Source organism: Leiobunum rupestre, chromosome 9, assembly GCF_980474605.1.
Source record: "Leiobunum rupestre chromosome 9, qqLeiRupe1.1.hap1, whole genome shotgun sequence".
In the NCBI taxonomy this organism is placed as follows: domain Eukaryota; kingdom Metazoa; phylum Arthropoda; class Arachnida; order Opiliones; family Sclerosomatidae; genus Leiobunum; species Leiobunum rupestre.
Genome location: NC_143392.1, coordinates 22,483,475 through 22,510,080, shown reverse-complemented (window position 1 = coordinate 22,510,080; position 26,606 = coordinate 22,483,475). Strand labels below are relative to the sequence as shown.

General features: G+C 38.1%; 5 protein-coding genes across 5 annotated transcripts in view; 2 read left to right on the top strand and 3 right to left on the bottom strand.

The window, feature by feature from the left end:
- The window catches only part of kat80 (katanin p80), a 68,576-nt gene extending 65,571 nt beyond the window's left edge, over positions 1-3,005 (bottom strand). The window contains exon 1 of the mRNA XM_090158034.1: positions 2,467-3,005. Coding sequence (XP_090014160.1) covers positions 2,467-2,512 — 46 coding nt within the window. The 5' untranslated portion in view covers positions 2,513-3,005. The remainder of the gene's footprint in view (positions 1-2,466) is intronic.
- A 2,553-nt stretch (positions 3,006-5,558) lies between these two features.
- LOC149926870 (uncharacterized) lies at positions 5,559-8,121 on the top strand. The gene is made up of 2 exons (XM_090157770.1): positions 5,559-8,054; positions 8,113-8,121. Exons 1-2 carry the CDS (start codon positions 5,559-5,561, stop codon positions 8,119-8,121), a joined length of 2,505 nt encoding a protein of 834 aa, XP_090013896.1.
- A 39-nt stretch (positions 8,122-8,160) lies between these two features.
- LOC149926869 (uncharacterized) lies at positions 8,161-10,656 on the bottom strand. Its single transcript, XM_090157769.1, has one exon. It carries the CDS (start codon positions 10,654-10,656, stop codon positions 8,161-8,163), a length of 2,496 nt encoding a protein of 831 aa, XP_090013895.1.
- Positions 10,657-17,460: 6,804 nt separating this feature from the next.
- Positions 17,461-18,801, top strand: mip40 (Myb-interacting protein 40). Its single transcript, XM_090158051.1, has 2 exons — positions 17,461-17,592; positions 17,690-18,801. Exon 2 carries the CDS (start codon positions 17,712-17,714, stop codon positions 18,501-18,503), a length of 792 nt encoding a protein of 263 aa, XP_090014177.1. The 5' UTR covers positions 17,461-17,592; positions 17,690-17,711; the 3' UTR covers positions 18,504-18,801.
- PH4alphaEFB (prolyl 4-hydroxylase subunit alpha-1) lies at positions 18,576-21,829 on the bottom strand. The gene is made up of 10 exons (XM_090158050.1): positions 21,485-21,829; positions 20,725-21,404; positions 20,610-20,661; positions 20,345-20,538; positions 20,108-20,281; positions 19,823-20,047; positions 19,244-19,309; positions 19,112-19,180; positions 18,954-19,050; positions 18,576-18,885 (listed from the first exon to the last, which is right to left on the bottom strand). Exons 2-10 carry the CDS (start codon positions 21,382-21,384, stop codon positions 18,815-18,817), a joined length of 1,608 nt encoding a protein of 535 aa, XP_090014176.1. The 5' UTR covers positions 21,385-21,404; positions 21,485-21,829; the 3' UTR covers positions 18,576-18,814.
- Between the last annotated feature and the right edge of the window lie 4,777 nt (positions 21,830-26,606).

Below are 26,606 nucleotides of genomic sequence, written 5' to 3'. Positions count from 1 at the left end.
TTCCCCGACTTTTTAGGCTAGTTTTTAAATTCCCTGAAGTTTTAGGCTAATTTTTAAATTCCCTAACCTTTCCCTGGCAGCCTTGTCTGTACTACTCTCTTGAGCTTGATGGAAGAATTCGTAATAGCAGACGAAACAGGATTGCCAGTTTTTCAAGGCTTAAATTCCCCGACTTTTCCAGATTTACCCTAACTTATTTAACACCAATATTTTGCAATTTTTAGCCTAAATGTTAGTAGACGTCTCCTATTTGCAAGAAACATTAAATTAACTGACTTTAGGACTTATTTTCAAATTCCCTGACGTTTCCACGAACTCCAGGTTTTTCAGGTACAGGGGCAGCCCTGCGTAATATGACGTAGGCGAAGCGACTCTTCATAAGATTTTAAAATTATATACTCTTACACTTTATTAGCAAATATTCCATGAAAATTCAATAAATAATAAAAACAAAAATATTAATAATTTTAAATCTGATAATTAAAATATTAAATTAGGTGATTTCAATATGTAACTTGAAAGTCCCTTTAACGTAACTAGCGCATTTAACCTGGTGGATTAAATGTGAAATAAGGTAATTTATACTCCCTTTAATAAAAATAGAAATTTTTATTAATTTAAACAAATTAAAAATTATCAAAACAAAAGATTTGCAAAAATAAGGCCAAATTATATATTTTTTTTTGTTTATAAAAATTTTAATAAAGTTGCCCAGATTCTTAAATACGAAATTAAGATATCCAGCTATATCGTAAATCAAGGTCAAAATCAAACTAAGAATGAGTTTGTGGGGCTAAACCAGCTTGAATTTTCTGCCATACATCCGTCCAGACAGAGTTTAAAATAATTAAAGGACAATATATATAGCGGTATTGAAAACTAGTTTCTCGCCAAGCGATTCCGTATAGGCTCTGATTTCGCGCAAGTAGCGAGGAAAAAGGATTGAAGAAATTACTCCCAGCACGCGATGATTTTAAAAACGCCGAGAGAATGAAAAATGGGCAGGGTTCCAACCTTTGACCTTATTCTATCGCGGTAGAAGCGGAAAGCCCGGCTTGGAGTTGCGACCTACATTTGGGATGGACGCTACGGCTATCTGCGACCCCAATCTCCCGAGAAAATTAATTAAGCCATTCTTTTTCATTATGGTCGATTATTTTAAGGAGGTCGTGTAGGGGGTTATTACCCAATTCTAATCATTAACAAATCATTACGGCGTAGTTATTGAAAACAGAAGTACTACTAATAGTTATTGTGTACCATAGGTTTCTTGACATTCAAAATCAGACGCGATGCTTTCAGTGTCAAATTAACATGAACTAACCACAAACAAATTGACTGCAACTTGGAAAAATATGCAAAGTTTTTTTTAGTGGTTTATAACATAAAAAAGATATTAAAATTAAATGTTTTCATTATTAAATGAAATTCAGGAGAGTTTATTAAGTTCAAAATATTTTTGGATACAGCGATGAAAGTTATTGAAATTAGAAAGAGATGAAAAATGGAACTTTAATATTACGCTATTAGCATAATTACAGGTTTATTAGCTTTGAAATCGGTCATAGAACACATCTCTATCACAATAGATTAATAGCACTCCTTAGGTTTGGCCCTGGCTGCCTATTGGGTCGCAGATTTATTTTCTAAAGGAAAAAGCATGAGTGACGTACTAGTATGTCACAGTGCCATTACTCTATTATATCCAAAGATTTAACACCAACATTTTGGCTATTAGGTACCTATTGGTTCCCTAAATAATTTCTTAGAAATCTCCCCTTCAGGGAATAGTTTTTGGTAAAAATCTGTAACTTGAGTAGTTTGAGGCATGTTAATTTTTACTTGGAATGTTGATTTAAAATAATTTACACAACCATTATAATACTACAATAACCATTAGTAAATATTGCGGGGAGACTGAATAAAGTTTGTTGAATTCAGAGCCCTATTAACAGTTTTTTTTGTGAACTGATATTTTGATAATCATTCAAATAAAAAACAAATTGCAATCAGAAAAAGAAATAGGGTACATTCAAATTTAAAAGAAGGTAATTTAAGACGGATGTGTTAACATCAGAAACGCTTCTCCTTCACTAATCATGCATAAACAATTGAAACACCATTTTTTTTAGATTTTTTAAAACTTTATGTTCCAAAAACCAGTAAAAAGCCTAACCAACACCCTCAACACCATGCAGGAATTTTAACTTAACTTGTTATTAATAAACTCCATTAATGAAACGTGATACGCAACATTTTCTTTTTCATTATAACGCTACATAATAAAGGTTTTCATTATGAAATAGGCTTGAGAACAAAAATGGAATTTCATACTTAATAAGGAAAGGGCCCTGGTTTAGAGGGACTAGTACCTAATTTACTTTATTTTACAAAATTAATAAACTTCTAACAAAATAAAACCAGTTAAAACCATGAATGAGGTAAAGGCAACTTAGAAAAACTTACGTAGTTTCCAAAAACGTTTGGTCGGCATCATGTTTGTAGAAGCCATGTTGTACGAAACAGTATATATCAAAGTGTTTTTGTTGTTCTACTACGATTGCATTCGCGGTCGCACATTATTGATTTTAAACTCAGTATATTGTCTTGACCATCAGAAAGCGTCGTTTTCAAACGCGTTTTGCCATTTTTGAAGTCCAACGGCTATTTCCCGAAACCAAGGCCCAAAATAATAATCACTTTTACTTTAATACCATTTGTTGTTTAATATAATAATACGTTATAAGAAAGGCATATTCACGAATTGTTACAAATATTTAATGAAGGCAACGTTCGGCGAAATAAAAAGATTTAAAGAGCAACGAAACTAGCATTCTTCGGAACAGTCATCACTCACAACTACAATCACTTGTCGCGTTCGCGTACTGACTGAAAAAAAAAAACGAACTAGCAAAGTTGGTCGCGCTCTCCGGCGGTAGCGGTGATTTGTTATTTCAGAATAATATGCGGAACAGTTACCATTTATTCCATTAAAAGAATGTAATACACAAGAAAAAATGTAATAAAGATTGCTAAACAGTTTTAATTTATTTTTATTATAGAACTATTTAAATTAAATATCGACACCGAGGAAACCCACCCTGTGAGAACCCCACAAATGAAATGACGCAAAAAGCCGCTTACGCGCTTTCCCGAAATTTTGCGGTGACCTTTCTTCAAAATCAGCCAATAGACGGCGTTAAAACATTTTAATAACTTTCTCTTTTTATGAAGGGTAATTCTAAAAGTCTTTTCCCCAAAATTGCTCATACAGATAATACAGGTTTCCTATGCACATAGTATGAACTACTTTTTTTATAATACGTAGCCCTACAAAGAATAAAAGCATTAAGCGACAAGACGGTAATTTAAAAAAAACTTAACCGGCTCCAAATTTCGGTGGCAAAAAAGAAAAAGAAAATTGAGCATGCTTTTCATACCCCCCAACCCTTCTCTCGGCCTTGGCAGAGGCAGGCAGAGTCAACCGTAAATTTCGCACTTTACTGACTTTACACACATTTTGCCACCGAACTTTGGGGCCTTTTAACTTTTGGATATGAGCAGGCTGGCCTGGTAACATATAATTGCATAACATTAGCTTACAAGAGTGACAGAATCAGAGAGCAAAGGCTAGCCTAAGCCTTCCTAAATAGCCCTAAATACAGTAAAATATTTTTTTTAATAATAAAGATAAGATACAACAATTATTCAAAAGATAATCTATCATCTCGTAAAATAACAAATAATATGCTGTATTTACCTTTCGAAAAATATGAATCCGAAAACCACATTCTGAATAGTTGCAGCCTTCTCTCGCTTTGTACTTCAAGCTAAACCCATTAAAGAAAGTGGAAAAGACCACTAATGAATCAACAACACCTGTAAATGGTTATTTGCATCCGTACCTACGCTATTCACAAAGTAGACCTGATCACTAGATAAAATAAGCTTCGTGCGCGCATCGTAGATGGTGTTACTGTCGTTTTATCCGCCAGCCATTCGATTAAGCGTTCTAGCATATGTAACATAATTACTCATAAGTATGCCACTAGTTATATTTCTTCACTAACGGTTTGTTTCACAGATATTGCGTCATCCGTACCCTACGTAATATTTGACGTCATATTTGATGTCATATATATGACGTCACCCAATCTCAAATGCCGATAATGCCGTCGTATAATTAGCTCTACGTCTGATAAACTGACGGCCATTATTTTAGTAAACAAACCAGTTTGAACAACCAAGGCTTTAGAGCTAAAATGAACTACAATATAGTGTCAAGTTCTGTTAATGTAATTAATTTGCAAATTAATCAAGTTCTCGGAGACTCACGTTCTAAACTAAATTTGCATTGTGAAATAAAAGAAGCAGGTTTATTGGAAAAAAATAGTTGAAATTCAGGTTGATATTTTCTGGCGCATCTACAAGGTTGGTTCTTTTGATCCTAGGCCTAGCTCTATTATACGCAGTATTTTTAACAACCTTGGGCCTAGCTCTTCTAGGCTTGATATGGGTTTTAATAACGCTGGTGGAATATCCCACTTTGACGACTTGTTCCATTTCCGGAAAGCGATCACTTATTGGTCATTTACCCCAACCTTTTATTTTTCTAAATTACTCATAATTTAAAGGGGCTCCAAAGTTCGGTGGCAAAAATAAGAAAATTGAGCATGCTTTCATTCCCCCCAACCCAGACTTGTAAATAGCGGCAGTCCACGCGTCAAAAACCCCTGAAAAAAATCACGGGACTCCTAAAAAAATGTCTTTAGAAGGGGCTAAAGAGTCCACGGGACTCCCTCAAATTATATAATGACAACTCTGATTAAATATTCATATTAGGGTGCGCATTGTCTTTAAAATGAGGTATTACATGTGATTTTGCGATAATTATGTCATAAGATATACTAGAAAACATTTAGGGGGTCAAGGCGAACTTTTGAAAAAACGCGTATGCTGTATCTCGTAAACGGCTGAACCGATCGTTATGAAACTGTCAAAATCGTTTTCCTAGGCCCAAAAAACCTTGTATACAAAATTTTGGCGAAATCGAAAGGGGTCGGGTGTTAAAATTAAAAAAAACTAGGTCGTTTTGTCATGGAATGACCCATTTGTAAATAGAAATATAAGTGTAGAATATAATAGAGTGCCGCGCGTGAAAACTGTACGTGTTTCGTAAAGAAGAGTTTTATTTTTTTATTGTTAGATGCGAATTGCTGTAGCTCGAGAAAAGACGTTTTAAAATTTGTATCTCGTGATAAATGATTTTTCAAAAGGGACTTGTTTTCCGTTAGGCTTAGTAAAAATAAAGAAAATTCGAAAAAGCGTTAGAGTCTGTTCGTCTCACACCAAACCGATCGGTGTTTCAGTCCGCCGATAACCGCTCTCCCTCACTAATTCCAGGACCTGTTTAAGTTCTATTACCTAAGGTAAAATAGTGGGAACAAAAAACTTCAAACTCCCAACATTTGGTGCCGAAACCCGGGAAGATCAAACGTCGCGATAACTAGTTCGCAGTGTGAGACAACTGATTGAAGTGAAAGAAATCAATCAACAAAATGCCAAAGAAAAGAAGTCACACAAAACGAAATCAACCTCAAAATTCGGAGGAGACGACTTCGAGCAGAGTAGTTAGAGAAACAGCTATCATAGAAGATTTAGAGTCGGAGGGAGATAATCCAAACCGACGTGAGCCGATGGAGTTACAACGCCTTAAGCTACAAAGAGAAACAGTTCGTTCTCAAATAAATAAAGTAATCAAGGAAATAGAGGATCTACTCAATAATGTTAACTCGGACGTCGCTGATGTCGAAGATCACCTTAATATACTGATCAGAAAAGAGCCAACGCTGACTTCGTTGGAAGAACAAGTTCAAGATCAAACGCTCAATCTAAAGGAACTCCAACGAGAGTTAAAGGCCGCCGACGAGTACGTGGATATAATCACCATCGCAAAATCAAGAGCTAACCGGAGAATAAAGGAGGCAGCAACGCGAGCTATCAACGCCAGCCAAGTTCACGATCCAAATAATAACATCGCAACAGCTAGTATGGGTCAAAATATGACCATCTGTCAAGTACCTTCGGTGACCAAGCTTCCCGAACTCAAAATGCCAATCTTTGATGGAGATATTCTGAAATTCAACGGGTTTTGGAGCAGATATCAAGCAGCGGTTGATAAAACCAACCTTCCTAAAGTAGAAAAGTTTAACTATTTGATATCATATCTATCAGGTGAAGCTAAAAATTTAATATCGAGTTATGAAGCTGACGTTTCTGATGGCTCTTACGACGAAGCTGTTAAATTGTTGAAAGATACCTACGGCCGGACAGATCAAATGATACTGCACCATCAAAAGTTAATGTTAAAATTAGAGCCAGTTACGAAAGTTAGAGATTTAAAAGCGTTGCGTAATTTGCTTTTGTCGTGCGAATATCACATCCGTAGCTTAAAAGCGCTAGGTTGTGATACTGGAAGTAGTAGCTCATGCTTGTGCCCGGCTGTCTTGCGCGCTATACCCGAAGAAGTGAGATTAGAATTTAGCCGTACGCGTACATCGGACGCTGAATGGAATTCCGATACGCTCGTAGCGTTTCTGCGCAAAGAAGTAGAAAGCCGCGAAAGATGCAGTCTTCTAGGCGGAGAAATCGAAAAGGAGAAATGTGAAAGCAAACACCCCGTAAAACCGCCAAAACCAGATTATCAAAGCGCCATCGAAAACCCTTATTCGAGTTCCGCGGCAGCCCTCTCAACGCGGGTAAATCAGCAGCCTTTTCAAGGAAATACGTATTGCATTTTTTGGGAAGTGGACACTCACGGGTCATCAAATTGCTCCGCGCATTCCATTGACACGAAACGAGAAAAAATCAGCAAGGATCGAAGATGTTTTAATTGCCTAAAAAGGAATCACAACGCGAGGGTTTGTCCTTCAAAATTTAGATCGTGTCGAATTTGTCACAAAAACCACAATATGGCCGTATGTCCATCAAGCAACGCCAACAAAGGGGCACCGAAATCGAAACCAAAATCAGAAGAAAAACTAAAACGTACCGACGAGAATTTCAGCACAGAAAACAAAACATGCGCCTCAGTTACGGTAAATCAAACTGTATTTCTACAGACAGGGCAAGCGATCGCGAGAAACCCCCGAGACTACCTTTCAAACAAGGTGTCGCGCGTAAGATGCTTGCTGGATGGAGGGAGTGAAGCCACCTTTGTCCATGAAAGCATTTCGCGTCAACTCAATCTGCCAGTGATAGGAATTGCCTCAATAGCTATAAACAATTTTGGGAACGAGACACCTGAGTCATCTCGAAGAAGAAAAGTATTGTTGACATTGGAAAACGTCAATCAAAAGGGAACCAAAATCGAAGTAGTGGCCATTGAGGTACCTTATATTTGTCAAGCGGTCGCCAATGTGAGCTGTGAAGCAATGAAGAAATTCGTGGAAGCAAACAATTATCAATTGGCGGATGAATTTGGACAAGGTCCAAAAGGTGCTTACAAGGTAGACGTTCTCATTGGAAGCGATTTCTACTGGGAATTCGTAACTAGCAATATGCAAAGGTTAAGCCCTTCGTTAGTGGCGCAGGAAACAAAACTAGGCTGGACTCTACAGGGACCCATCAACGTAAATCAAACTGGAATTGGGAATTATGAAGTGGTGCAAGTGCTACGAGTCAGTGTTGAAGAAAGATTGATATCGGATACGATCAAAAAGTATTGGGAGACTCCAGACACTCCAGGAACATTTTATCTTCCACACCAAGGAGTCAAAAGAGAATCAAGTAGCACAACCAAACTTCGAATCGTGTACGACGCGTCAGCCCACGCCGTTGGAGAACCGTCCCTAAATGACTGCCTGGCATCTGGTCCAAATTTAAATCCTGAGCTGCTTAAATTATGGTTACGCTTTCGAAAACACGCCATAGCCGTAATATCAGATCTCGAGAAAGCCTTCCTGCAGGTGGAATTAAAGAAGGAAGATCGAGATTGTCTAAGATTCCTATGGGTAATTGAAGAAGGTGGTAAATTCAAAGGAGATCAGTTTCAGGTGTTTCGAGTAACAAGGGCCGCGTTCGGAGTTACAAGTTCACCATTCCTTTTGGCAGCTAGAATAAAACTACATTTAAAAAAATACGATCAAACTAAAGAAGAAGTCATATCCCTATGCTACTTGATTCTCTTTTGACTCCTTGGTGTGGAAGATAAAATGTTCCTGGAGTGTCTGGAGTCTCTACGATTTCAATGATTCCAATGTCCTTTTGTTCCATAATGATACTTTTGTAGGTTTCATAATATTCTCTATTTGCTTCAAATTGTTTGATTAAACTTCCCATTCGCTTTGTTGATTTTTCGACGAGCCAAGGTAGTTTAACCTGATAACGTTCGCCTTGAAAGGTGGCATTGTTTTGAAACTCTTCCATAATTTTATTGTTTGTCGGAACTTGGTCCTCGTTTGAATCGATACCTAGCGACTCCAGCTCCCAATACTTTTTGATCGTATCCGATATCAATCTTTCTTCAACACTGACTCGTAGCACTTGCACCACTTCATAATTCCCAATTCCAGTTTGATTTACGTTGATGGGTCCCTGTAGAGTCCAGCCTAGTTTTGTTTCCTGCGCCACTAACGAAGGGCTTAACCTTTGCATATTGCTAGTTACGAATTCCCAGTAGAAATCGCTTCCAATGAGAACGTCTACCTTGTAAGCACCTTTTGGACCTTGTCCAAATTCATCCGCCAATTGATAATTGTTTGCTTCCACGAATTTCTTCATTGCTTCACAGCTCACATTGGCGACCGCTTGACAAATATAAGGTACCTCAATGGCCACTACTTCGATTTTGGTTCCCTTTTGATTGACGTTTTCCAATGTCAACAATACTTTTCTTCTTCGAGATGACTCAGGTGTCTCGTTCCCAAAATTGTTTATAGCTATTGAGGCAATTCCTATCACTGGCAGATTGAGTTGACGCGAAATGCTTTCATGGACAAAGGTGGCTTCACTCCCTCCATCCAGCAAGCATCTTACGCGCGACACCTTGTTTGAAAGGTAGTCTCGGGGGTTTCTCGCGATCGCTTGCCCTGTCTGTAGAAATACAGTTTGATTTACCGTAACTGAGGCGCATGTTTTGTTTTCTGTGCTGAAATTCTCGTCGGTACGTTTTAGTTTTTCTTCTGATTTTGGTTTCGATTTCGGTGCCCCTTTGTTGGCGTTGCTTGATGGACATACGGCCATATTGTGGTTTTTGTGACAAATTCGACACGATCTAAATTTTGAAGGACAAACCCTCGCGTTGTGATTCCTTTTTAGGCAATTAAAACATCTTCGATCCTTGCTGATTTTTTCTCGTTTCGTGTCAATGGAATGCGCGGAGCAATTTGATGACCCGTGAGTGTCCACTTCCCAAAAAATGCAATACGTATTTCCTTGAAAAGGCTGCTGATTTACCCGCGTTGAGAGGGCTGCCGCGGAACTCGAATAAGGGTTTTCGATGGCGCTTTGATAATCTGGTTTTGGCGGTTTTACGGGGTGTTTGCTTTCACATTTCTCCTTTTCGATTTCTCCGCCTAGAAGACTGCATCTTTCGCGGCTTTCTACTTCTTTGCGCAGAAACGCTACGAGCGTATCGGAATTCCATTCAGCGTCCGATGTACGCGTACGGCTAAATTCTAATCTCACTTCTTCGGGTATAGCGCGCAAGACAGCCGGGCACAAGCATGAGCTACTACTTCCAGTATCACAACCTAGCGCTTTTAAGCTACGGATGTGATATTCGCACGACAAAAGCAAATTACGCAACGCTTTTAAATCTCTAACTTTCGTAACTGGCTCTAATTTTAACATTAACTTTTGATGGTGCAGTATCATTTGATCTGTCCGGCCGTAGGTATCTTTCAACAATTTAACAGCTTCGTCGTAAGAGCCATCAGAAACGTCAGCTTCATAACTCGATATTAAATTTTTAGCTTCACCTGATAGATATGATATCAAATAGTTAAACTTTTCTACTTTAGGAAGGTTGGTTTTATCAACCGCCGCTTGATATCTGCTCCAAAACCCGTTGAATTTCAGAATATCTCCATCAAAGATTGGCATTTTGAGTTCGGGAAGCTTGGTCACCGAAGGTACTTGACAGATGGTCATATTTTGACCCATACTAGCTGTTGCGATGTTATTATTTGGATCGTGAACTTGGCTGGCGTTGATAGCTCGCGTTGCTGCCTCCTTTATTCTCCGGTTAGCTCTTGATTTTGCGATGGTGATTATATCCACGTACTCGTCGGCGGCCTTTAACTCTCGTTGGAGTTCCTTTAGATTGAGCGTTTGATCTTGAACTTGTTCTTCCAACGAAGTCAGCGTTGGCTCTTTTCTGATCAGTATATTAAGGTGATCTTCGACATCAGCGACGTCCGAGTTAACATTATTGAGTAGATCCTCTATTTCCTTGATTACTTTATTTATTTGAGAACGAACTGTTTCTCTTTGTAGCTTAAGGCGTTGTAACTCCATCGGCTCACGTCGGTTTGGATTATCTCCCTCCGACTCTAAATCTTCTATGATAGCTGTTTCTCTAACTACTCTGCTCGAAGTCGTCTCCTCCGAATTTTGAGGTTGATTTCGTTTTGTGTGACTTCTTTTCTTTGGCATTTTGTTGATTGATTTCTTTCACTTCAATCAGTTGTCTCACACTGCGAACTAGTTATCGCGACGTTTGATCTTCCCGGGTTTCGGCACCAAATGTTGGGAGTTTGAAGTTTTTTGTTCCCACTATTTTACCTTAGGTAATAGAACTTAAACAGGTCCTGGAATTAGTGAGGGAGAGCGGTTATCGGCGGACTGAAACACCGATCGGTTTGGTGTGAGACGAACAGACTCTAACGCTTTTTCGAATTTTCTTTATTTTTACTAAGCCTAACGGAAAACAAGTCCCTTTTGAAAAATCATTTATCACGAGATACAAATTTTAAAACGTCTTTTCTCGAGCTACAGCAATTCGCATCTAACAATAAAAAAATAAAACTCTTCTTTACGAAACACGTACAGTTTTCACGCGCGGCACTCTATTATATTCTACACTTATATTTCTATTTACAAATGGGTCATTCCATGACAAAACGACCTAGTTTTTTTTAATTTTAACACCCGACCCCTTTCGATTTCGCCAAAATTTTGTATACAAGGTTTTTTGGGCCTAGGAAAACGATTTTGACAGTTTCATAACGATCGGTTCAGCCGTTTACGAGATACAGCATACGCGTTTTTTCAAAAGTTCGCCTTGACCCCCTAAATGTTTTCTAGTATATCTTATGACATAATTATCGCAAAATCACATGTAATACCTCATTTTAAAGACAATGCGCACCCTAATATGAATATTTAATCAGAGTTGTCATTTGACGTAAATGTCATTAAAATCTGGGCCTTTAAATAATTTGACCTTTGACCTTGCCCAGACACCTCAGTCGTAGGTCAACGATTTTAGCATTTTTAAAATTCCCACTATCGAATACATAATAATCACTCAAAATCTCAAAGTAATATTTGTAGTTTTCGAGATATTAATTTTTGAAATTTACCCCACCACACACAAAATGAAATACCAAAACCATTTATTTTTATAGTTTACACACCAATTAATTTTTTATTTACACGAAACAGCTTAAACTTCTTTATACGTGGAAAAGGCTTTGGTAATTTTATTTTTATCGTGTTCTTTGATTTGATAGCCTTTCGAATTTGGTAAACCTACAAGAATTTCAATTGCACATAGAACATTTTCACTTGACACCCAACTGCTATCGATCCTTCTGGGCCATGTGTATTTGTCCGAAATACCAGGGGGACGCAAAAAGTTTACAAAGAAGTCTCCAAACTCTTCTGATACTTCCTCAATTAATCCAACGTAAAGTTGGCCTTTGTAGACGCTGGCTACCAAATTTCCCACTTTAAAGTTTTCAGCCTCTTGATTTCGAGTATCTGACAATTCTAAAGTCGAAACCTTAACTGTGGTTAGCGAATCATCATTAGATAACGGAGAAACCATGATTTCATTTAACGATTTCGGAACGAATTTACGAAACCCTCGAGTTCCTTTTACTGTTATGGCTTTAGAAAACCTTTCTTTTAAAAGTTCCTTTTGTCGCTCAATTTCTTCGTTTTTAACATAGATGAACTTGATATTTTCGAAGTTTGATAGGCAGAAATTAAACATATCTGTTGGAGTCAAAATCTGTCCAGTCACTGGTCGCTGAAGACTGACTCTTGCTGTTTTACGCTTCACTGTTCCGCCAATTCCGTCACAAGGTCCCTTGCCATGAGATGTGGCAAAAAAATGCCATTCAGCGTCCAAACCAAAATCTTGTTTGTGGCAACAGAGATTAGAAAAGTTGTATTTGTTTTTATACTGTCCAGCACATCCATCCGTAAAATAAATTAGCTTTCTAACATTAGGAACATGTGTTTTTATATTTGGAATTAGATAAGTTAAAAAACTGTGAACAGTATTGGTTGTATGTGTTCTGGTATCACTGATAATACAAAAATTTAAGTGGTTAAGTTCTCCGTTTTCGACTACCCTGAAGTAGATTACGAAGGGATGCACTGTCGCTTGAGAATTGTCCCAATGGAACCCTTGTGCTTCGTCTTGAATTACGAAGGAATAGTTCTCCGCAAAATCACCGAGAACAATTACGTCACCAGGTTTTAGAGTTTTTTTGAGGTTTTTAAGATAATTATAATTAGATTGCGACTTAGATGTGTAATGATGACGCGTTAGTTCAAGTAGTTTAATGGCCAAAGAGTCGAAAAAGTTTTCAACACTCTCGCTCAAGGTCATGAGCTTTGTGCTGTCAGTTGTCACCCATTGCATGAACTTTATATTTTCAAAATCTTCTAAAAGGTTCGTTAAATATTCATTTTCAAGTAGACCATTTTTTCCCAGGACAGTCCTTGCACACCCTCATCATACAATTCCTGTTTTGAGTGTAACACACGGTGAGCGCCATGAAATCGATATCACATTTTAAAGGACAAGGAGACGGTAGAGCTGATATCATTAGCTTGACATTTTGGTGATAGGTGCAGACACACACTGAATGTGTACCTGACGAACCTGCTAATACACACCAAGGTGGTCGTAGATAACAAAATGACGAAAATCCTAACGTCAAATCATGCTCTTCCTTGAATTTGTTATAGAGCTCTCTCAGGTTCAGCAGTACAAGCCTCTTTTGATGATGTTCTTTTTGACCTGTCTCGTGGTTTCTAACTGACACAAACTCCTTTTGTCCAGGTGTCATACGACTGTTATCGTCATTTTCGTAAAATTCAACGACCTTTGATTTAACGTCTTCGGTCAATATTAATCCCTTCGATTGTTTCTCTGGTAGCGAAAGAATTCCTTGACTAGATTTAAGATTCCTGCTTCGTTTGACCATGTATTCTGGTGCTCCAAATTCCTCCATTGTGCGTTGTATTCCAAATGGTGACAAGGTCAGGATCTGAAGCTTTTCGCCGTATGATGTCTTGGAGTTATTGAATTTCTCTCTCAGTTCGTTCAAAATATTCTCATATAATCGATGTTCTTCGAGCTTTCTAAAAACATCGTCCGTAACCATATTATCGTCTGTTTCATCAAGAGAAATTTCCATTGACTCTTCTAATTTGCGTTTCAATGAATTGTTCACAGCGTTTAACTTAGTCCTGCTTAGAATTGTTTTTTGGCGAGATGACAAACCTTCTGTACAAAAGTTAAAAAATATATGTATACATATATAAATTCTTTCAAATTGAATATATTTCTTACTTCTTTTAACAGGAGATTCTCCCAAGTTTATTAGAGTTTCGTTAACTGCCACTAAAGCTATAGCTTTGTCGTCTTGCGTCGCATCTCCCGATGAACAAGGTTGACTAAATGAAAAAGAATCGCTTTCTTGTGATTCTTGTGCAGTGTGAACTTCTGAAACGTCCAACTGTATTTGGAGTTCATCCTTTACTTTTTTTTCCAGCAGACATAAAACACTGGATGCACAACTTATTTCCAGCGATAACTTCAATTCCTCGTAACTTTAATTTTTTGAACAAATCCAATGAAATAGTTTTTAGTCCACTCTTTCTTTCAGCGTCGTGAGTCCCAAAAGGATTCATACACTTCTTTTGACTCGTTGAATAGCTTTTCATAAAAAGTTCTTCATGGTGACGACATATGTTTCTTATTTTGGACATAGGTATAGCTGTTCGGCTGCTAAGAACTAATTTGTCATCCTCGGACAGACGGTTGTTGATACCAACTGTTTTCGAAAGTGTTTGCAAATGACATTTACTACTGTCTCTCCAAAACGAACAATTTCGATCCATTTCAGGGCTTTGTTCGATAATATACAGTTAAATAAATTCTATTTCGCTACTCAATTATCGCTGTTAATATATTTAACTACTCAATTATAACTATTATATATTAAAAAGATATTAAAACATTTTTACGTTATTAAAAACGTAATCGATATGACTAAGAGCAATATTGGGTTTTCTTGAGATATCTAGCACATTTCCATTTTAGGGTGCAGTAAGATACGCTACAATAATATTGAACGCCAGACTATACTAAGGACAAGCAATTTAGTGATGTCTTCTGTCTACAGATAACATGCAAAACTAAAAATAATATGTAAATAACTCAACTTAATTTAAGAATTAGTGTATTTGATATTCTAAACTCAAAATTACCAAAATAATAATATTTTTAATTTATTTAGTAGGTCAACTAGTTTCGTGTATAAAATAGCATTTTCATTAATTTGAGGGGTAAATTTCAAAAATTAATATCTCGAAAACTACAAAGGTCAAATTATTTAAAGGCCCAGATTTTAATGACATTTACGTCAAATGACAACTCTGATTAAATATTCATATTAGGGTGCGTATTGTCTTTAAAATGAGGTATTACATGTGATTTTGCGATAATTATGTCTTAAGATATAGTAGAAAACATTTAGGGGGTCAAGGCGTACTTTTGAAAAAACGCGTATGCTGTATCTCGTAAACGGCTGAACCGATCGTTATGAAACTGTCAAAATCGTTTTCCTAGGCCCAAAAAACCCTGTATACAAAATTTGGGCAAAATCGAAAGGGGTCGGGTGTTCTGTGGCAGGCGTTTTGTCATGGAATGACCCAAATGCTACAAATAAACGTTTATACTACAATTTTACTATGTTACTATTTGTTTTCTAATGACTTCACGATATCAATTTTCTAATGATACTATATATATTTTTTATTTTACATCTGTGAGGCTTATAGAAATTTACAATGACCAATGAAAAATTTGGAAAACTTGGGCCTACCAGGGAAAAACCTCTTTTAACTTAAACAGGTGTGGCCCGTGTGGGGAATGGAAATTATTAGTCCATAATTAATAGTCTTGCTCTGTATTCCATTAGGCACAGTAATTGTAACAGTGCCATTGAAGACCAAAATTTTGCTTTATTAAAATGAATAAAGGTAGAAAACCAAAATTTAAGCTCTATTAATTGTGATAATATTTTCGAGCATTTTAATTTACCCGATCACGATTATATATGAAAATATGTAAACTTTGATGCTGTAGTTCGATTACTGACTGTCTCTTTTATAATTACCATAAAAATTTTATAGGCTTTGCCTGGTTAGGTGCCATTTATTTTCGAATATAATATGGAGGAATAAAGAGAGATTAAAGAACATATAAATTTAAACGAGGGGGGGGGGAAAAAGAGGGAAGAGTCCTGGACTCGTCGAAAAAATAGATCGGCAGAGGGGTCCGCGTCCAGTGGACTCTCTTAAAAATATACACTATTTACAAGTCTGCGGGCCCAACCCCTCACTCGGCCTTGACAGAGTCAACCGTAAATTTCGCACTTTACTGACTTTACACACATTTTGCCACCGAACTTTGGAGCCCCTTTAACTTCATTCGCACAAACCGAGCGAGTTTATAAATTTCAATAAAGCTACATTGGGCTGACTAAAGTTCCGACGCAAAAAATTCCTTCTCAATTTAGAGGTTTTCCATTGGCTTAAATAAATATGTTAGTAGCCAATAGCGTGACTCCCAAAATTACTAGAATGAATAAAAAAGTTAAAATCTAACGTAGTCCACCTTTTTATGGTTCGTAGTGAAATAAACCGTTAGTGAAGATTTTTAAATGGAATAAAGGTACAGTGGCATACTTATGAGTAATTATGTTACATATGGTAAAAGGGATAATATAGCTAAAGCCTAAACAAATTTGAAGAAATTAAAAAACTTACTAATAACTCGTACCAATAGGTCTTCGAGCAAAACAAAAGACGAGAATCTCGGATCAAATAGATCTTCGAGTAATAAACTACATAAAAACTAAATAAAATAGCCAGAAATTCCAACGGTAGACCGGTTTCGTTCTATATATTTATATATATATATATACCTATTTCCAGGGATAACCCCAAAAAAGTGCTGCCCTTGTACACTCTGTTTGAAAAGTCTTCGACAGCTGAAATTTTTGCCCTCTTTTTAATTCTGCTAGAAAACTATAATAGATAGCTCGATGAAACCAATTGCAACTTTTATTTATTTTCCAATATCTTTCGTTATTTATCGGTTTCGTCCGCCAAAAATTAATAGTTTGGCGGGAACCGTCAAAACTCATTTTTGACAACTTTTTAAAGGGCAACGCAAGTGAGCTGGCATTTGTGTGCCTATGTATGCAAAGTGCGAAATTTACGGTAAACTCTGCATGGTCTCGCCAGTATCGAGTGGGGGGGGGGAGGGGGTTAAAAAGCACCATGCTTTTTCTTTTTTTGCCTCAGAGCTTGCGTTGCCCTTTAAATATTGGTTCTACGGCACTGACTCGCGCGTTTTTGAATTCACAAGTGGTCGGTTCATATTTAGAAAGTGGAAAAATTATCCCTCTACAACCAACGGTTGAGAAGTTATCGCGTTTCCAAATTGTCATCGAAGTGGCGTTATTTATAATCGCTTGATGCATTTTAGGTGTTTCCTAGTTTCGAGGAAAGTTTGGAAACGCGATAACTTCTCAACCGTTGGTTGTAGAGGGATAATTTTTCCACTTTCTAAATATGAATCGACCATTGTGAATTCAAAAACGCGCGAGTCAGTGCCGTAGAACCAATATTTAAAAAGTTGTCAAAAATGAGTTTTGACGGTTCCCGCCAAACTATTAATTTTTGGCGGACGAAACCAATAAATAACGAAAGATATTGGAAAATAAATAAAAGTTGCATTATAGTTGCATTATTATAGTTTTCTAGCAGAATTAAAAAGAGGGCAAAAATTTCAGCTGTCGAAGACTTTTCAAACAGAGTGTACCTCAATCAATTCTAACCTCAAAATCACACATTTTGGCGCTTAAGGCTTTTGTAATATTATGTCGTTTGTTGGTTTAATGCTATCTACACAAGTTGGCCTTATCCGGTGAATTCTAGGCGAACGTGTGGAAGTGAGAATGTTAGCTATGTTTTAGCAAGACAGGATTTTTGAACTACATGTCGATTTAAAAAAGTGCGCCTAAATTAATTCTTGGCGCTATATTTTAATATCGTAAGGTATTTTTATTTTATATAGATATGATTTAAAATTATAACCTTCATTATCTATATTTAATTTTAATTCAAATGACCTAATTTTACATATTTTGCCAAGGCTTGAAAGATTACAGGAAAACATGGCTCACAACTCCCTAAACAGGATTATAAAGCAAGAAAAGGTTGACTGTGAATTGGAAGGAGCTCGTCAAAAATTAGATGGAGCCCTCCAGTTTCTCGTTGACAAAGCTGAGGAAAGTTCTTCTTCATCCGATGAAAGCCTTAAAAACCTTGACATAGTTGTTAAACAAGAAGATCTTGAAAAGTTAGCAGATGTTATGACTCCTCTAAGACGTACAATCCGAAGACCTGGGCGCAAACGAAAGAGTAGAGACGACTACTCACTGAAAAACAGCTACATTTTGAAACTATTTGACCGTAGTGTTGACTTAGCCCAATTTGGAGCTGAAACACCATTGTACCCAGTTTGCAGAGCCTGGATTAGAAATAAACCACGAAAAGGTTCTCCAGGACCTTCAAATCGTCGTAGTAGATCTCCGTCACCCAGGCCACCAGACAACGAAGTTACTGAAGACTCACAAGATGACTCGAGTGATGTAAATAGAAATATATATCAACTTCCTTTACCCGCTCCTCTACCAAGGAAATACCACAATAAGAGTCCAAGGATTCCCTCTCCACTTCCTAAGGAAAAGGAAGAATTGTTGGTTTCTTCATCCAATGATGCTCCTGCATCGGAAACTTTATTAACGGAACACATTACTCGCTGGAGAATGGTCCGTCAGAAGTGGAAAGATTCTGCGGCATTGAATGAAGAACGTTACAGACAGAGCACTAATGTCTTAAAAACTATGTTTGAAAATGCTTTCCCTAAAGATCTTCCTGAGACCAATGACCAATGGTCAGGATAATCATAAGCAACTCGTGTTATTAAAACATGTAGAAATGTTTAATATTTGGTTGTTGTAATATTACACACTTTACAAATACATTTACCGGGAAATTTGTTATTTTTTATGGCACTAAAACATTAACCTTTTAGTAATAGCTTTTTTTGTGTAAAGAGACGCTGGTACTAATGGTTTTTAAAAAATAAAAATCTAGCTTGTATACTACTTTAAACATAAAAATAAAGGCATGAATAAAACGCCCATTTTGTTGACGCAGGAATCTTTTACTTACGCTCATGATTATATTAAAAAATAAAAAGCAGCAATGATTTTTAATCGTTAAATCTTAACCCGCATTTCCTGCGGAATTCCTGGCCTCTTTCATGAATCCATTTATTAGCAACTGTATAAAAGTGAAATTGCATTAAACCTTTCCATTACCAAAATTTATGCTTTTTTGAAAATCCTTACCCCATTTCGAACCAGCTAAAACTGGACAAGCTGCGTGTCTAGTAAGCATATCTCCTTCTCCGCTCATATGTAAATTATACCAAAATGCAGCTGATCCCTTTAAAAAAGTTTAAAATTACAAAAATAGACTTGAAAAGCATATTTAACAAATTCAATACCTTTGTTGGCCATATTGCTACTCCAATTTGGGGAAATACAGTTGCCCCTCCAGCGTGAACGTCACTCAGCTAAAAAAATTAAATGTTAAGAAAATGACAAAACAATTTCTAGCAGAAAGCAAAAATACTTACATAAGTTAGCCAGGTTGCAATTCTATTGCCAGTTCCCAGACTTTTAAACGCATTTTTCTCTTCTCTCTGATTTTAATAAAATCAATTAAAAAAACTTTATGATTATGAAAATGTCACATTGGTATAAAAAATTCCAGAAAACAATGATCCCCATGATCAGTTTCAGGGACGCACCCCAAAGTAGTGATCGTACAGGGTAACATTTGAGTTGGGGTCGGGAAGAGAAAAACCGGGTTGGGTCAGGGTTTTTTGAATTTTTTTTAAGCATTTTCTAGCTACAAAAGGGACAAAACTCATTCAAAAATAGCACATCTTTATTTCTATTAAAAGAAAAACGAAATCAAAACAACAGCTATCAAGAGGAGTGTGATGCAACATTTGTACATTCGAACGAGAGAAGTCGCTGAGAGAATAGGCTGGCTTGCCCCCTCCATCCCCGTTTTGGTTGTAGCTAAGGGCTCGCTCGAGCGTTTTTTCCATTATTTTTGGATTTGGAAAACTTACCGGGTCAGGGTTGGAGTCCCCGTACGATCACTACCCCAAAGACCTTAGTTACACCATTGATATGACAATACTTACTCTTGCAAAATCAAAATGAGGTTCGTAATGTCCTCCAATTCCATAGTTAACCACTTGCAATTCTTCGGCAGTGTCCATGGTTAGACCTGTTACGTGTTGTATACGTCTACTTATTCGCGCAACAGATGGATGATCTCCATTTTTCAGCCAAGCGCTTTTGCTAATTCTATAATTTGCCACTTCAAGCTCTCCTGACTTGTAATTTTGCACAGTAGCCCTCTTGAGCTAAATTTATATTGTTATAATTAAAAGGTAATAAATGTATAATTATTTACAATATATTACCATAGGTTGGGCCATACTCCTAACTATTTCCATTTCTGCTTCCCCAACGATTTGATGATATAATGTTAACTTTGGCTTATAAAAAATGTCTTCTTCCTTCACAGGTTGAAGAAGTAAATATGGATGATTGTTTGTTCGATAACGACATTTAAGTTTCATTTCATCACTTGGCGACTAAAGAGAAAAACTATAAATAAAATTCAAATGACATTCATTTCAAATACAGTGGTAGCTCACCAGTGTTCTTTCTCCTCGACAGAGCTTTTCGTACATTTGCCTTTCGGTTATATCTTTAGTGGGTTCAGTATCAGTGAAAGAGATTTTAGATTCAATTGGGACATCTCCATCATCCCCTCGTTTGCGACCTTCCGATTTTTGGCTGTTCTCTTCGAAATAGACTTTATTACCACGCGCTCTCGGGTGGTCTGGGACTGAAAATTCACAATATTTTTAATATAAATAAAAAACCAGTAATATTAAACACCAAAAAAGATTATGATACCTAATTCCAGGAGATCATTTGTCAATTTAAGTGCGTGACGAGAATTTCCTTGCTTTAAAAATATAAAATGTGGATTGGATAATTCATGATTTAAAATACTGAAATAAGAGCCTACCATGTAAGTAGAGAAAGCCAAATATTCTAAAATCTCAGATTTATCTGTAGTTTTGTTCTTTTCTTCATCAACTCGATCCAGGGCTTCTTGCATCCATAGTACTGTATGATAGTGATCACCATTGTTATAAGATTGTCGCCCCAATTCGAAACAGTCACCCGCGGTCAGTTCTGGGCTTTGTTTAGTTCCTTGGATTTTCCCCTGAGCAAGAGCCGATGTTTCTAATTTATAAGTATCTTGAAGCCTGAGTAAGGCAATGGCCGCACCGTTGAGATCTTCATCATCAGGAAATCTTAAACCTTGATGATTTCTCGTCATGTTTTCAATAATTTCTTTGCCAACACCCCCAAGTAGAAGGGTTTCAGCAGCCTTCCAATCAGCTGTTAATTTCTTAACTAGCAAATACGCATTAACAGGGTTTGCTAAGAAACTGTTTGTATCTTGACTAGCAGCTTGGTATATTTTCCCATATTCCTCCCGCAAACTACGAATTTTTTGTAAACGTTTCTCTTCCACCAATAGATATTTTTCTAAAGTTTTCACAATTTCCGCTTCAGTCTGAAGTAACTTCTCTAAATCAACTACAGCAGTAAACATTTCACTACTGACATAGTGAAACCCGATTGTCCCAATTAAGCAGATTATAAAAATTGATCCCATGATTTCGAAATTAATTTCTTCTGTATAAAACAAAAAATAACGTAATCAACATACAAACTAACATGGAATTTAATAGAAATTAACAAATATAAATACTTACAATGATTTTATGATATTAATTAAAAATGTAACCTTATAATTTCATTGAACCCAGACATAGCTACATCACCGCAAGTATCCTATTTTCCTGAAAGAAAACCACCGGGTTTTCCTTTTTAGTGCGAGCCTAGAGGCCTAATTAACATAAAATCTAATCCTCCATCGCAATGATCCAAAGTCCGTTATTATTACAACGTTAGGGTAGCTGCTTAGCAAAATCACTCCCCAAAAAGGCAAAAAGGGTGAAGTCGAACGAATCCAAGTCAATGTCGTCACGTAGGCAGGCCGATGACTGCGTCTAGGAAGCTACACGGCTTCTCCACACTTTAAAGATAAATTGTCCCAAGAGAGGGATTTAAAACTAACAATTTCATCTGAAGCGCATAGTTCAGTAATAGCCCCGGGATGCTCAAATGCTTAAACGCAGCAGCGTAATTATTTTTCAAGATGTTGTTTAGTGCTTTTTCTCTTCTTTTTAAATTTTTCTGTAGTTTCGGAGAATGAATAGAAATGCATACGCAATTTTCATAAAATAACCATGAATTATTTTTTCCTTCAAGTAGATATTTCGGGTGTTGTGTTGTTTCTAAAGACGGTTTTGAAAATTGTTTAAAGTGGTTAACTGGAAATATTTTTCGGCTGTGTAAAAAGTAATTAAATTACTAAAATGGTAATTTGTTGCAGGGCCGCAATAAGGCGGGGGCGGAGGAGTCGCCGAAAGAGTCGATTTTTTTAAAATTTACTTTTAAAATTGTTGATTACGCTTTCATAAAATCGTAAAATTGTGATTTTAATTGATATTTGAAATATCTATTAAATACCAAAATTTTAGGATTTAATGGAAATGTAATCAACAATTTTAAAAGTAAATAAAAAAAAATTGTTAGTCATAATTAAAATTATATTATGTTAGTCTACTCTGTAGTGCTTTGTATAATAAATTGCACTCGTCGCGATATCTGTTGTATCAAATATGTTATATTTATTTATTTAAATATACAAAGACTCCAAAAGCCACAGAGTGGGCTTCTCTTGGAGCTTCGAAACAATGAGAAGAAATTAGACAGAAAAAAAAATACTTATTTTCAGATTCAGTGACAATAAGAGATCAAAATTTAGGAGAATATGACAAGTAAATGGCACGGCTAAAGGGGCAGTGGGTAGAAAAAAAAAACAAAACAATATACAAGCGGAAGACTAAATAATTAAAGGGGACATTTGTTACGTAAAAAATCAGAGACATGGCGGCGAAATGTGTGGCGATTGGAAATTGAGACTATGTCTTGTGGGAGAGAATTCCAGTCATTAATGACCCCGGATGAAAAATGGTTTAGGCGCTGGGCGGAGGAGACCCTTGGTTTAGATAATTTTAGGGAGTGACCACGGGTAGAGGAGGTATTGATGGAGAAAAAGTCAGAAAGGTTAAGGGTTAAATTGTTATGGTAGAAATCAAACAGTAAGCAGAGGTTGTTAACGCGATGACGAAGGCGGACAGGGTCGATATGAAGAAGGCGTAGGCGGGTGGGGGCAGGATGATGAGATAGTTTGTGGGAAAGTTTAGTGAATGAATTTTGAGCTTTGTGGAGGGCAGTAATGTCAGATAGAAGAGAGGGTTTCCAGATTGGGGAGCAATAATCAAGGTGGGGGAGAATAAGGGAGTTGTAGAGAGTTCGGATTAGTTTTGGAGAGCGGAAAAGGAGGTTGCGCCGGACAATACCAGTGGTTGAACGAATTTTTTTACAGACTTTATTGACATGGCTAGAGAATTTTAAAGCAGGGTCTACCAAAATACCAAGGTCCCGCTCAGAAAGTGTGGTTTTAATGGGGACGTCGTTAATGGTATAGATATGGTTAGGGTTTTTTTTACCAAGGTGTAGGACCGAACATTTGTCTGAGTTGAAGGAGAGACCCTTAGAGGTAGCCCAGGAAACCACAGCGTTTAGGTCTGATTGTAGCCTAAGGCAATCAGTAGAAGTTTTAATGCAAAGGTAAAGTTTGGTGTCATCAGCAAAGAGTGCGACGAAGGCCTCGCGAACTGCAGCAGGAAGAGAGTTGATTAAAACATTGAAGAGAAGGGGTGCAAGAATAGAGCCCTGAGGGACCCCGGAAAGAACGTCTGACCAGTTAGACATCTCACCATGTAGAACTACACGTTGTTTGCGGTGGGAAAGGTAGGAAGTGAGCCAAGCAAGCGCGTCACCACAAACACCAGCATCGCGAAGAGCGGAGAGAATAGCAGGGTGGGGGAGAGAATCAAAGGCTTTGGCGAAGTCCAGAAAAATAACGTCAACGCCAAAGCCTTTGTCAAGCCAGCTCGACCAGTGATTAGTGGCGGATATGAGGTTGGTTAGGCAAGAGCGTTTCGGGAGAAAGCCATGTTGGGCAGAGGAAAAAAAATTTGAGGAGTGCAAAAAAGCATTTAATTGGTCGTAGGCTAGGGATTCGGAAAGTTTAGGGACTTGGTTCAGAACACTAATAGGACGGAAGTTTGACGGTAGAGAACGTGAACCTTTTTTGTGAATAGGCGTTACATTGGCCTCTTTCCAAGAAGGCGGCAGGGTACAGCCATATAAATCTCATAGGTAACTAGAATGCTGCCGCCTACGGCCGAGCTTGACGCCAGTTCGCCTTAAACCTTCAGCCAATGAGAGGCCGTAGAGTGGTTCCGCCAAGGAGGATAATAATCCTCCTTGGATCCGCTACAATAGCGGGAGATGGGTGACGTCATTCTCTCTGGTGACATTAAATTCTTGGCAGAACCACTCTTTGAGCTCTGATTGGCTGAGATCTGGCTATCGTCTGCCACGGCGTTTGGCCCATTTGCCAGTTACACGGCAGCATTCTAGTTACCTATGAGATTTCTATGGGTACAGCATGAGAAGGAAAGGGAGACAAGCAGATAGAGGGGGAAAGCAAGAGTTTCAGCACAGTTGCGAAGGAGGAGTGGATGGATAGCGTCAGGGCCGGGAGATTTATCGGTTTTTAGTTTGTTTAAAAGGCTAAGGATGTCTGACGGTTCGCAACTAAATTTATCAAGGGTTGGCGGGTAGGGAAATGGGAGGGGGGCATGGGAGGAATGGTTGAATTATGACTGCTGAGGCGAAGTAGTTATTCAAAATGTTAGCAGCATCCCTAGGGGAAACTGTAAAGGCACCGTCAGGTTTTTGGACCTCAAAAAGTTTATAGCGTGCCACGCGGAATTTATTTATGTGGGAGTAAAATGACTTGGGGTTATCAGCGATGAGATTGGAGAGAGCAGATTCAGACTTCCGTCTAAGAGTGCGCAAATGATTTGAGTGACCATTCCGGGCTTTGCGATAGGTATCGAGGTGGTGAGAGATAACGGGAAGGGTAGCTAGGCGTTTCTTTGAAAGAGATAAACGGTGCCAAGCAAGGGTTTTGGTCCTGCGGCTTAAGGCGGTACGGCGTGAGAGAATGGGCCGACGAAGGGGATAGGTAGTCGGGATAAAAGAGCTAATGCCGGCGTGGAGAATCGAGTGAAAAGAGGCCCAAGAATTTGTTATAGAACTACTGGATAACACGAGTGACCAGTCAATTTTGGAGAAAAGAGCATTAAGAGATGAATAATCACCCTTAAAAAAATTTGGCTTAGGGCGAAAAACGGGGGAGTCACAAGCTGGGGCAAAGGAAAAACTAAGAACAGCGTGGTCACTGGACCCAAGAGGCGGCAAAGTTTTTACATTAGAGACAAGGTCTGGGTCTGAAGAGAATATTAAATCAAGTATATTGTCTCGACACATTGCATCGCCATGTCTAGTGGGAGATAAGACAAATTGAGTGAGGGAATTTTCATTAATACAATCAAGAAAAAGTTGGGTTTGTATATTGGCACCGACTGCGGCAGTAGAGTTAAACCAGTCAATAAATGGATAATTAAAATCGCCTAGGAGAAGGAGGGCAAGATGATTAGCATCGCAGTGGGAGCAAAGAGTATGAATAAGGGAGATAACATAAGGATTGTTTGTATAGGCGATATTGTTAGAGCGGTATAGTACACAAACAATTGTACTTAAGGTTGGGGTAGTAATTTGTACCGCGACAGATTCAATACCATAAAGGTCAGTTCCGGCCAGACAATCGATACCAATAATATTGAAGTCAAAAGGGCGAACACGTAGGGTGTCAAGAACATAAAGAGCAGAGCCCCCGTGAGGGTTACGGACACCTCCACGGGGATCACGCCTACGATCAGACCGGAATAAAGAGAATCCAGGGATTTTGATTCAGAGTCCGAAATATCACAGTTCCACCAGGTTTCGGTGATAGCAATGAGATAAACTTCGTTAATGGAAATAATATGGGCAAGTTCATCAAGTTTATAACGCGAGAGACCAGCCGCATTGGTGAGGAGGACGGTGGAGATAGTTGAGGTGGCAGTAAGATGTTGAGTATCTAGTTTAGAAGTCACGGGGGAGCTAGGAAAAAAGTTCGCGATAACGGAGCGAGTATAAGTGGCATGGGATGGGCGAAATTTTTTAGCAAGCACGTTAAAAGAGTGAACACTATTGAAAGGGCTGATGAGGGTAGAGTTGAGGGGAAACGTTTAAATCGTTTGGGAGGTTGGGAGGAAAATGAAAGGCGGAGCCGGTGAGAGTAGTACTGGGAAGAGCATAGTTGACTCCGACGGAATCATGAGCGTTGAGGTGAAAATGTCCAGAGGAGGGAAAACGGTAATGACCTGAGGGGTCCGGAGCACGTGAGTTCAACCGGGGCGGGGGGAGGACCGTGAGGGCGCGGCGGATGGAGCGCGAAAGTCTTTGGAATTGCACCGTTGAAATTCGACGAGTTAGAAGGCAAGGCCGGGGATGGAATATGGTGGTAGTCAGTTGAGTAACACGAGCATCACCGGAGGAGCGAGAAGGAGTTGAGAAAGGAAGGAGGAAGGTATTCCCCAAGGGTTGGAAGATCATTGTGAGAAGGTGTTGGATTTCGTTTTTTAACAACTTGAAAGTTGCGAATAATCCAGTTATGGTCACCAGAAGCGGATTTAGCATTGAGTTCCTCTTTAGCTTTGGCAAAACGGTGACGTTGCAGGGTAGTGAAGTCGTCACGTGCAGAGTAGGGAAAGTCAGAATCCGTGAGGCGTTGTTGCCGGATAAAGT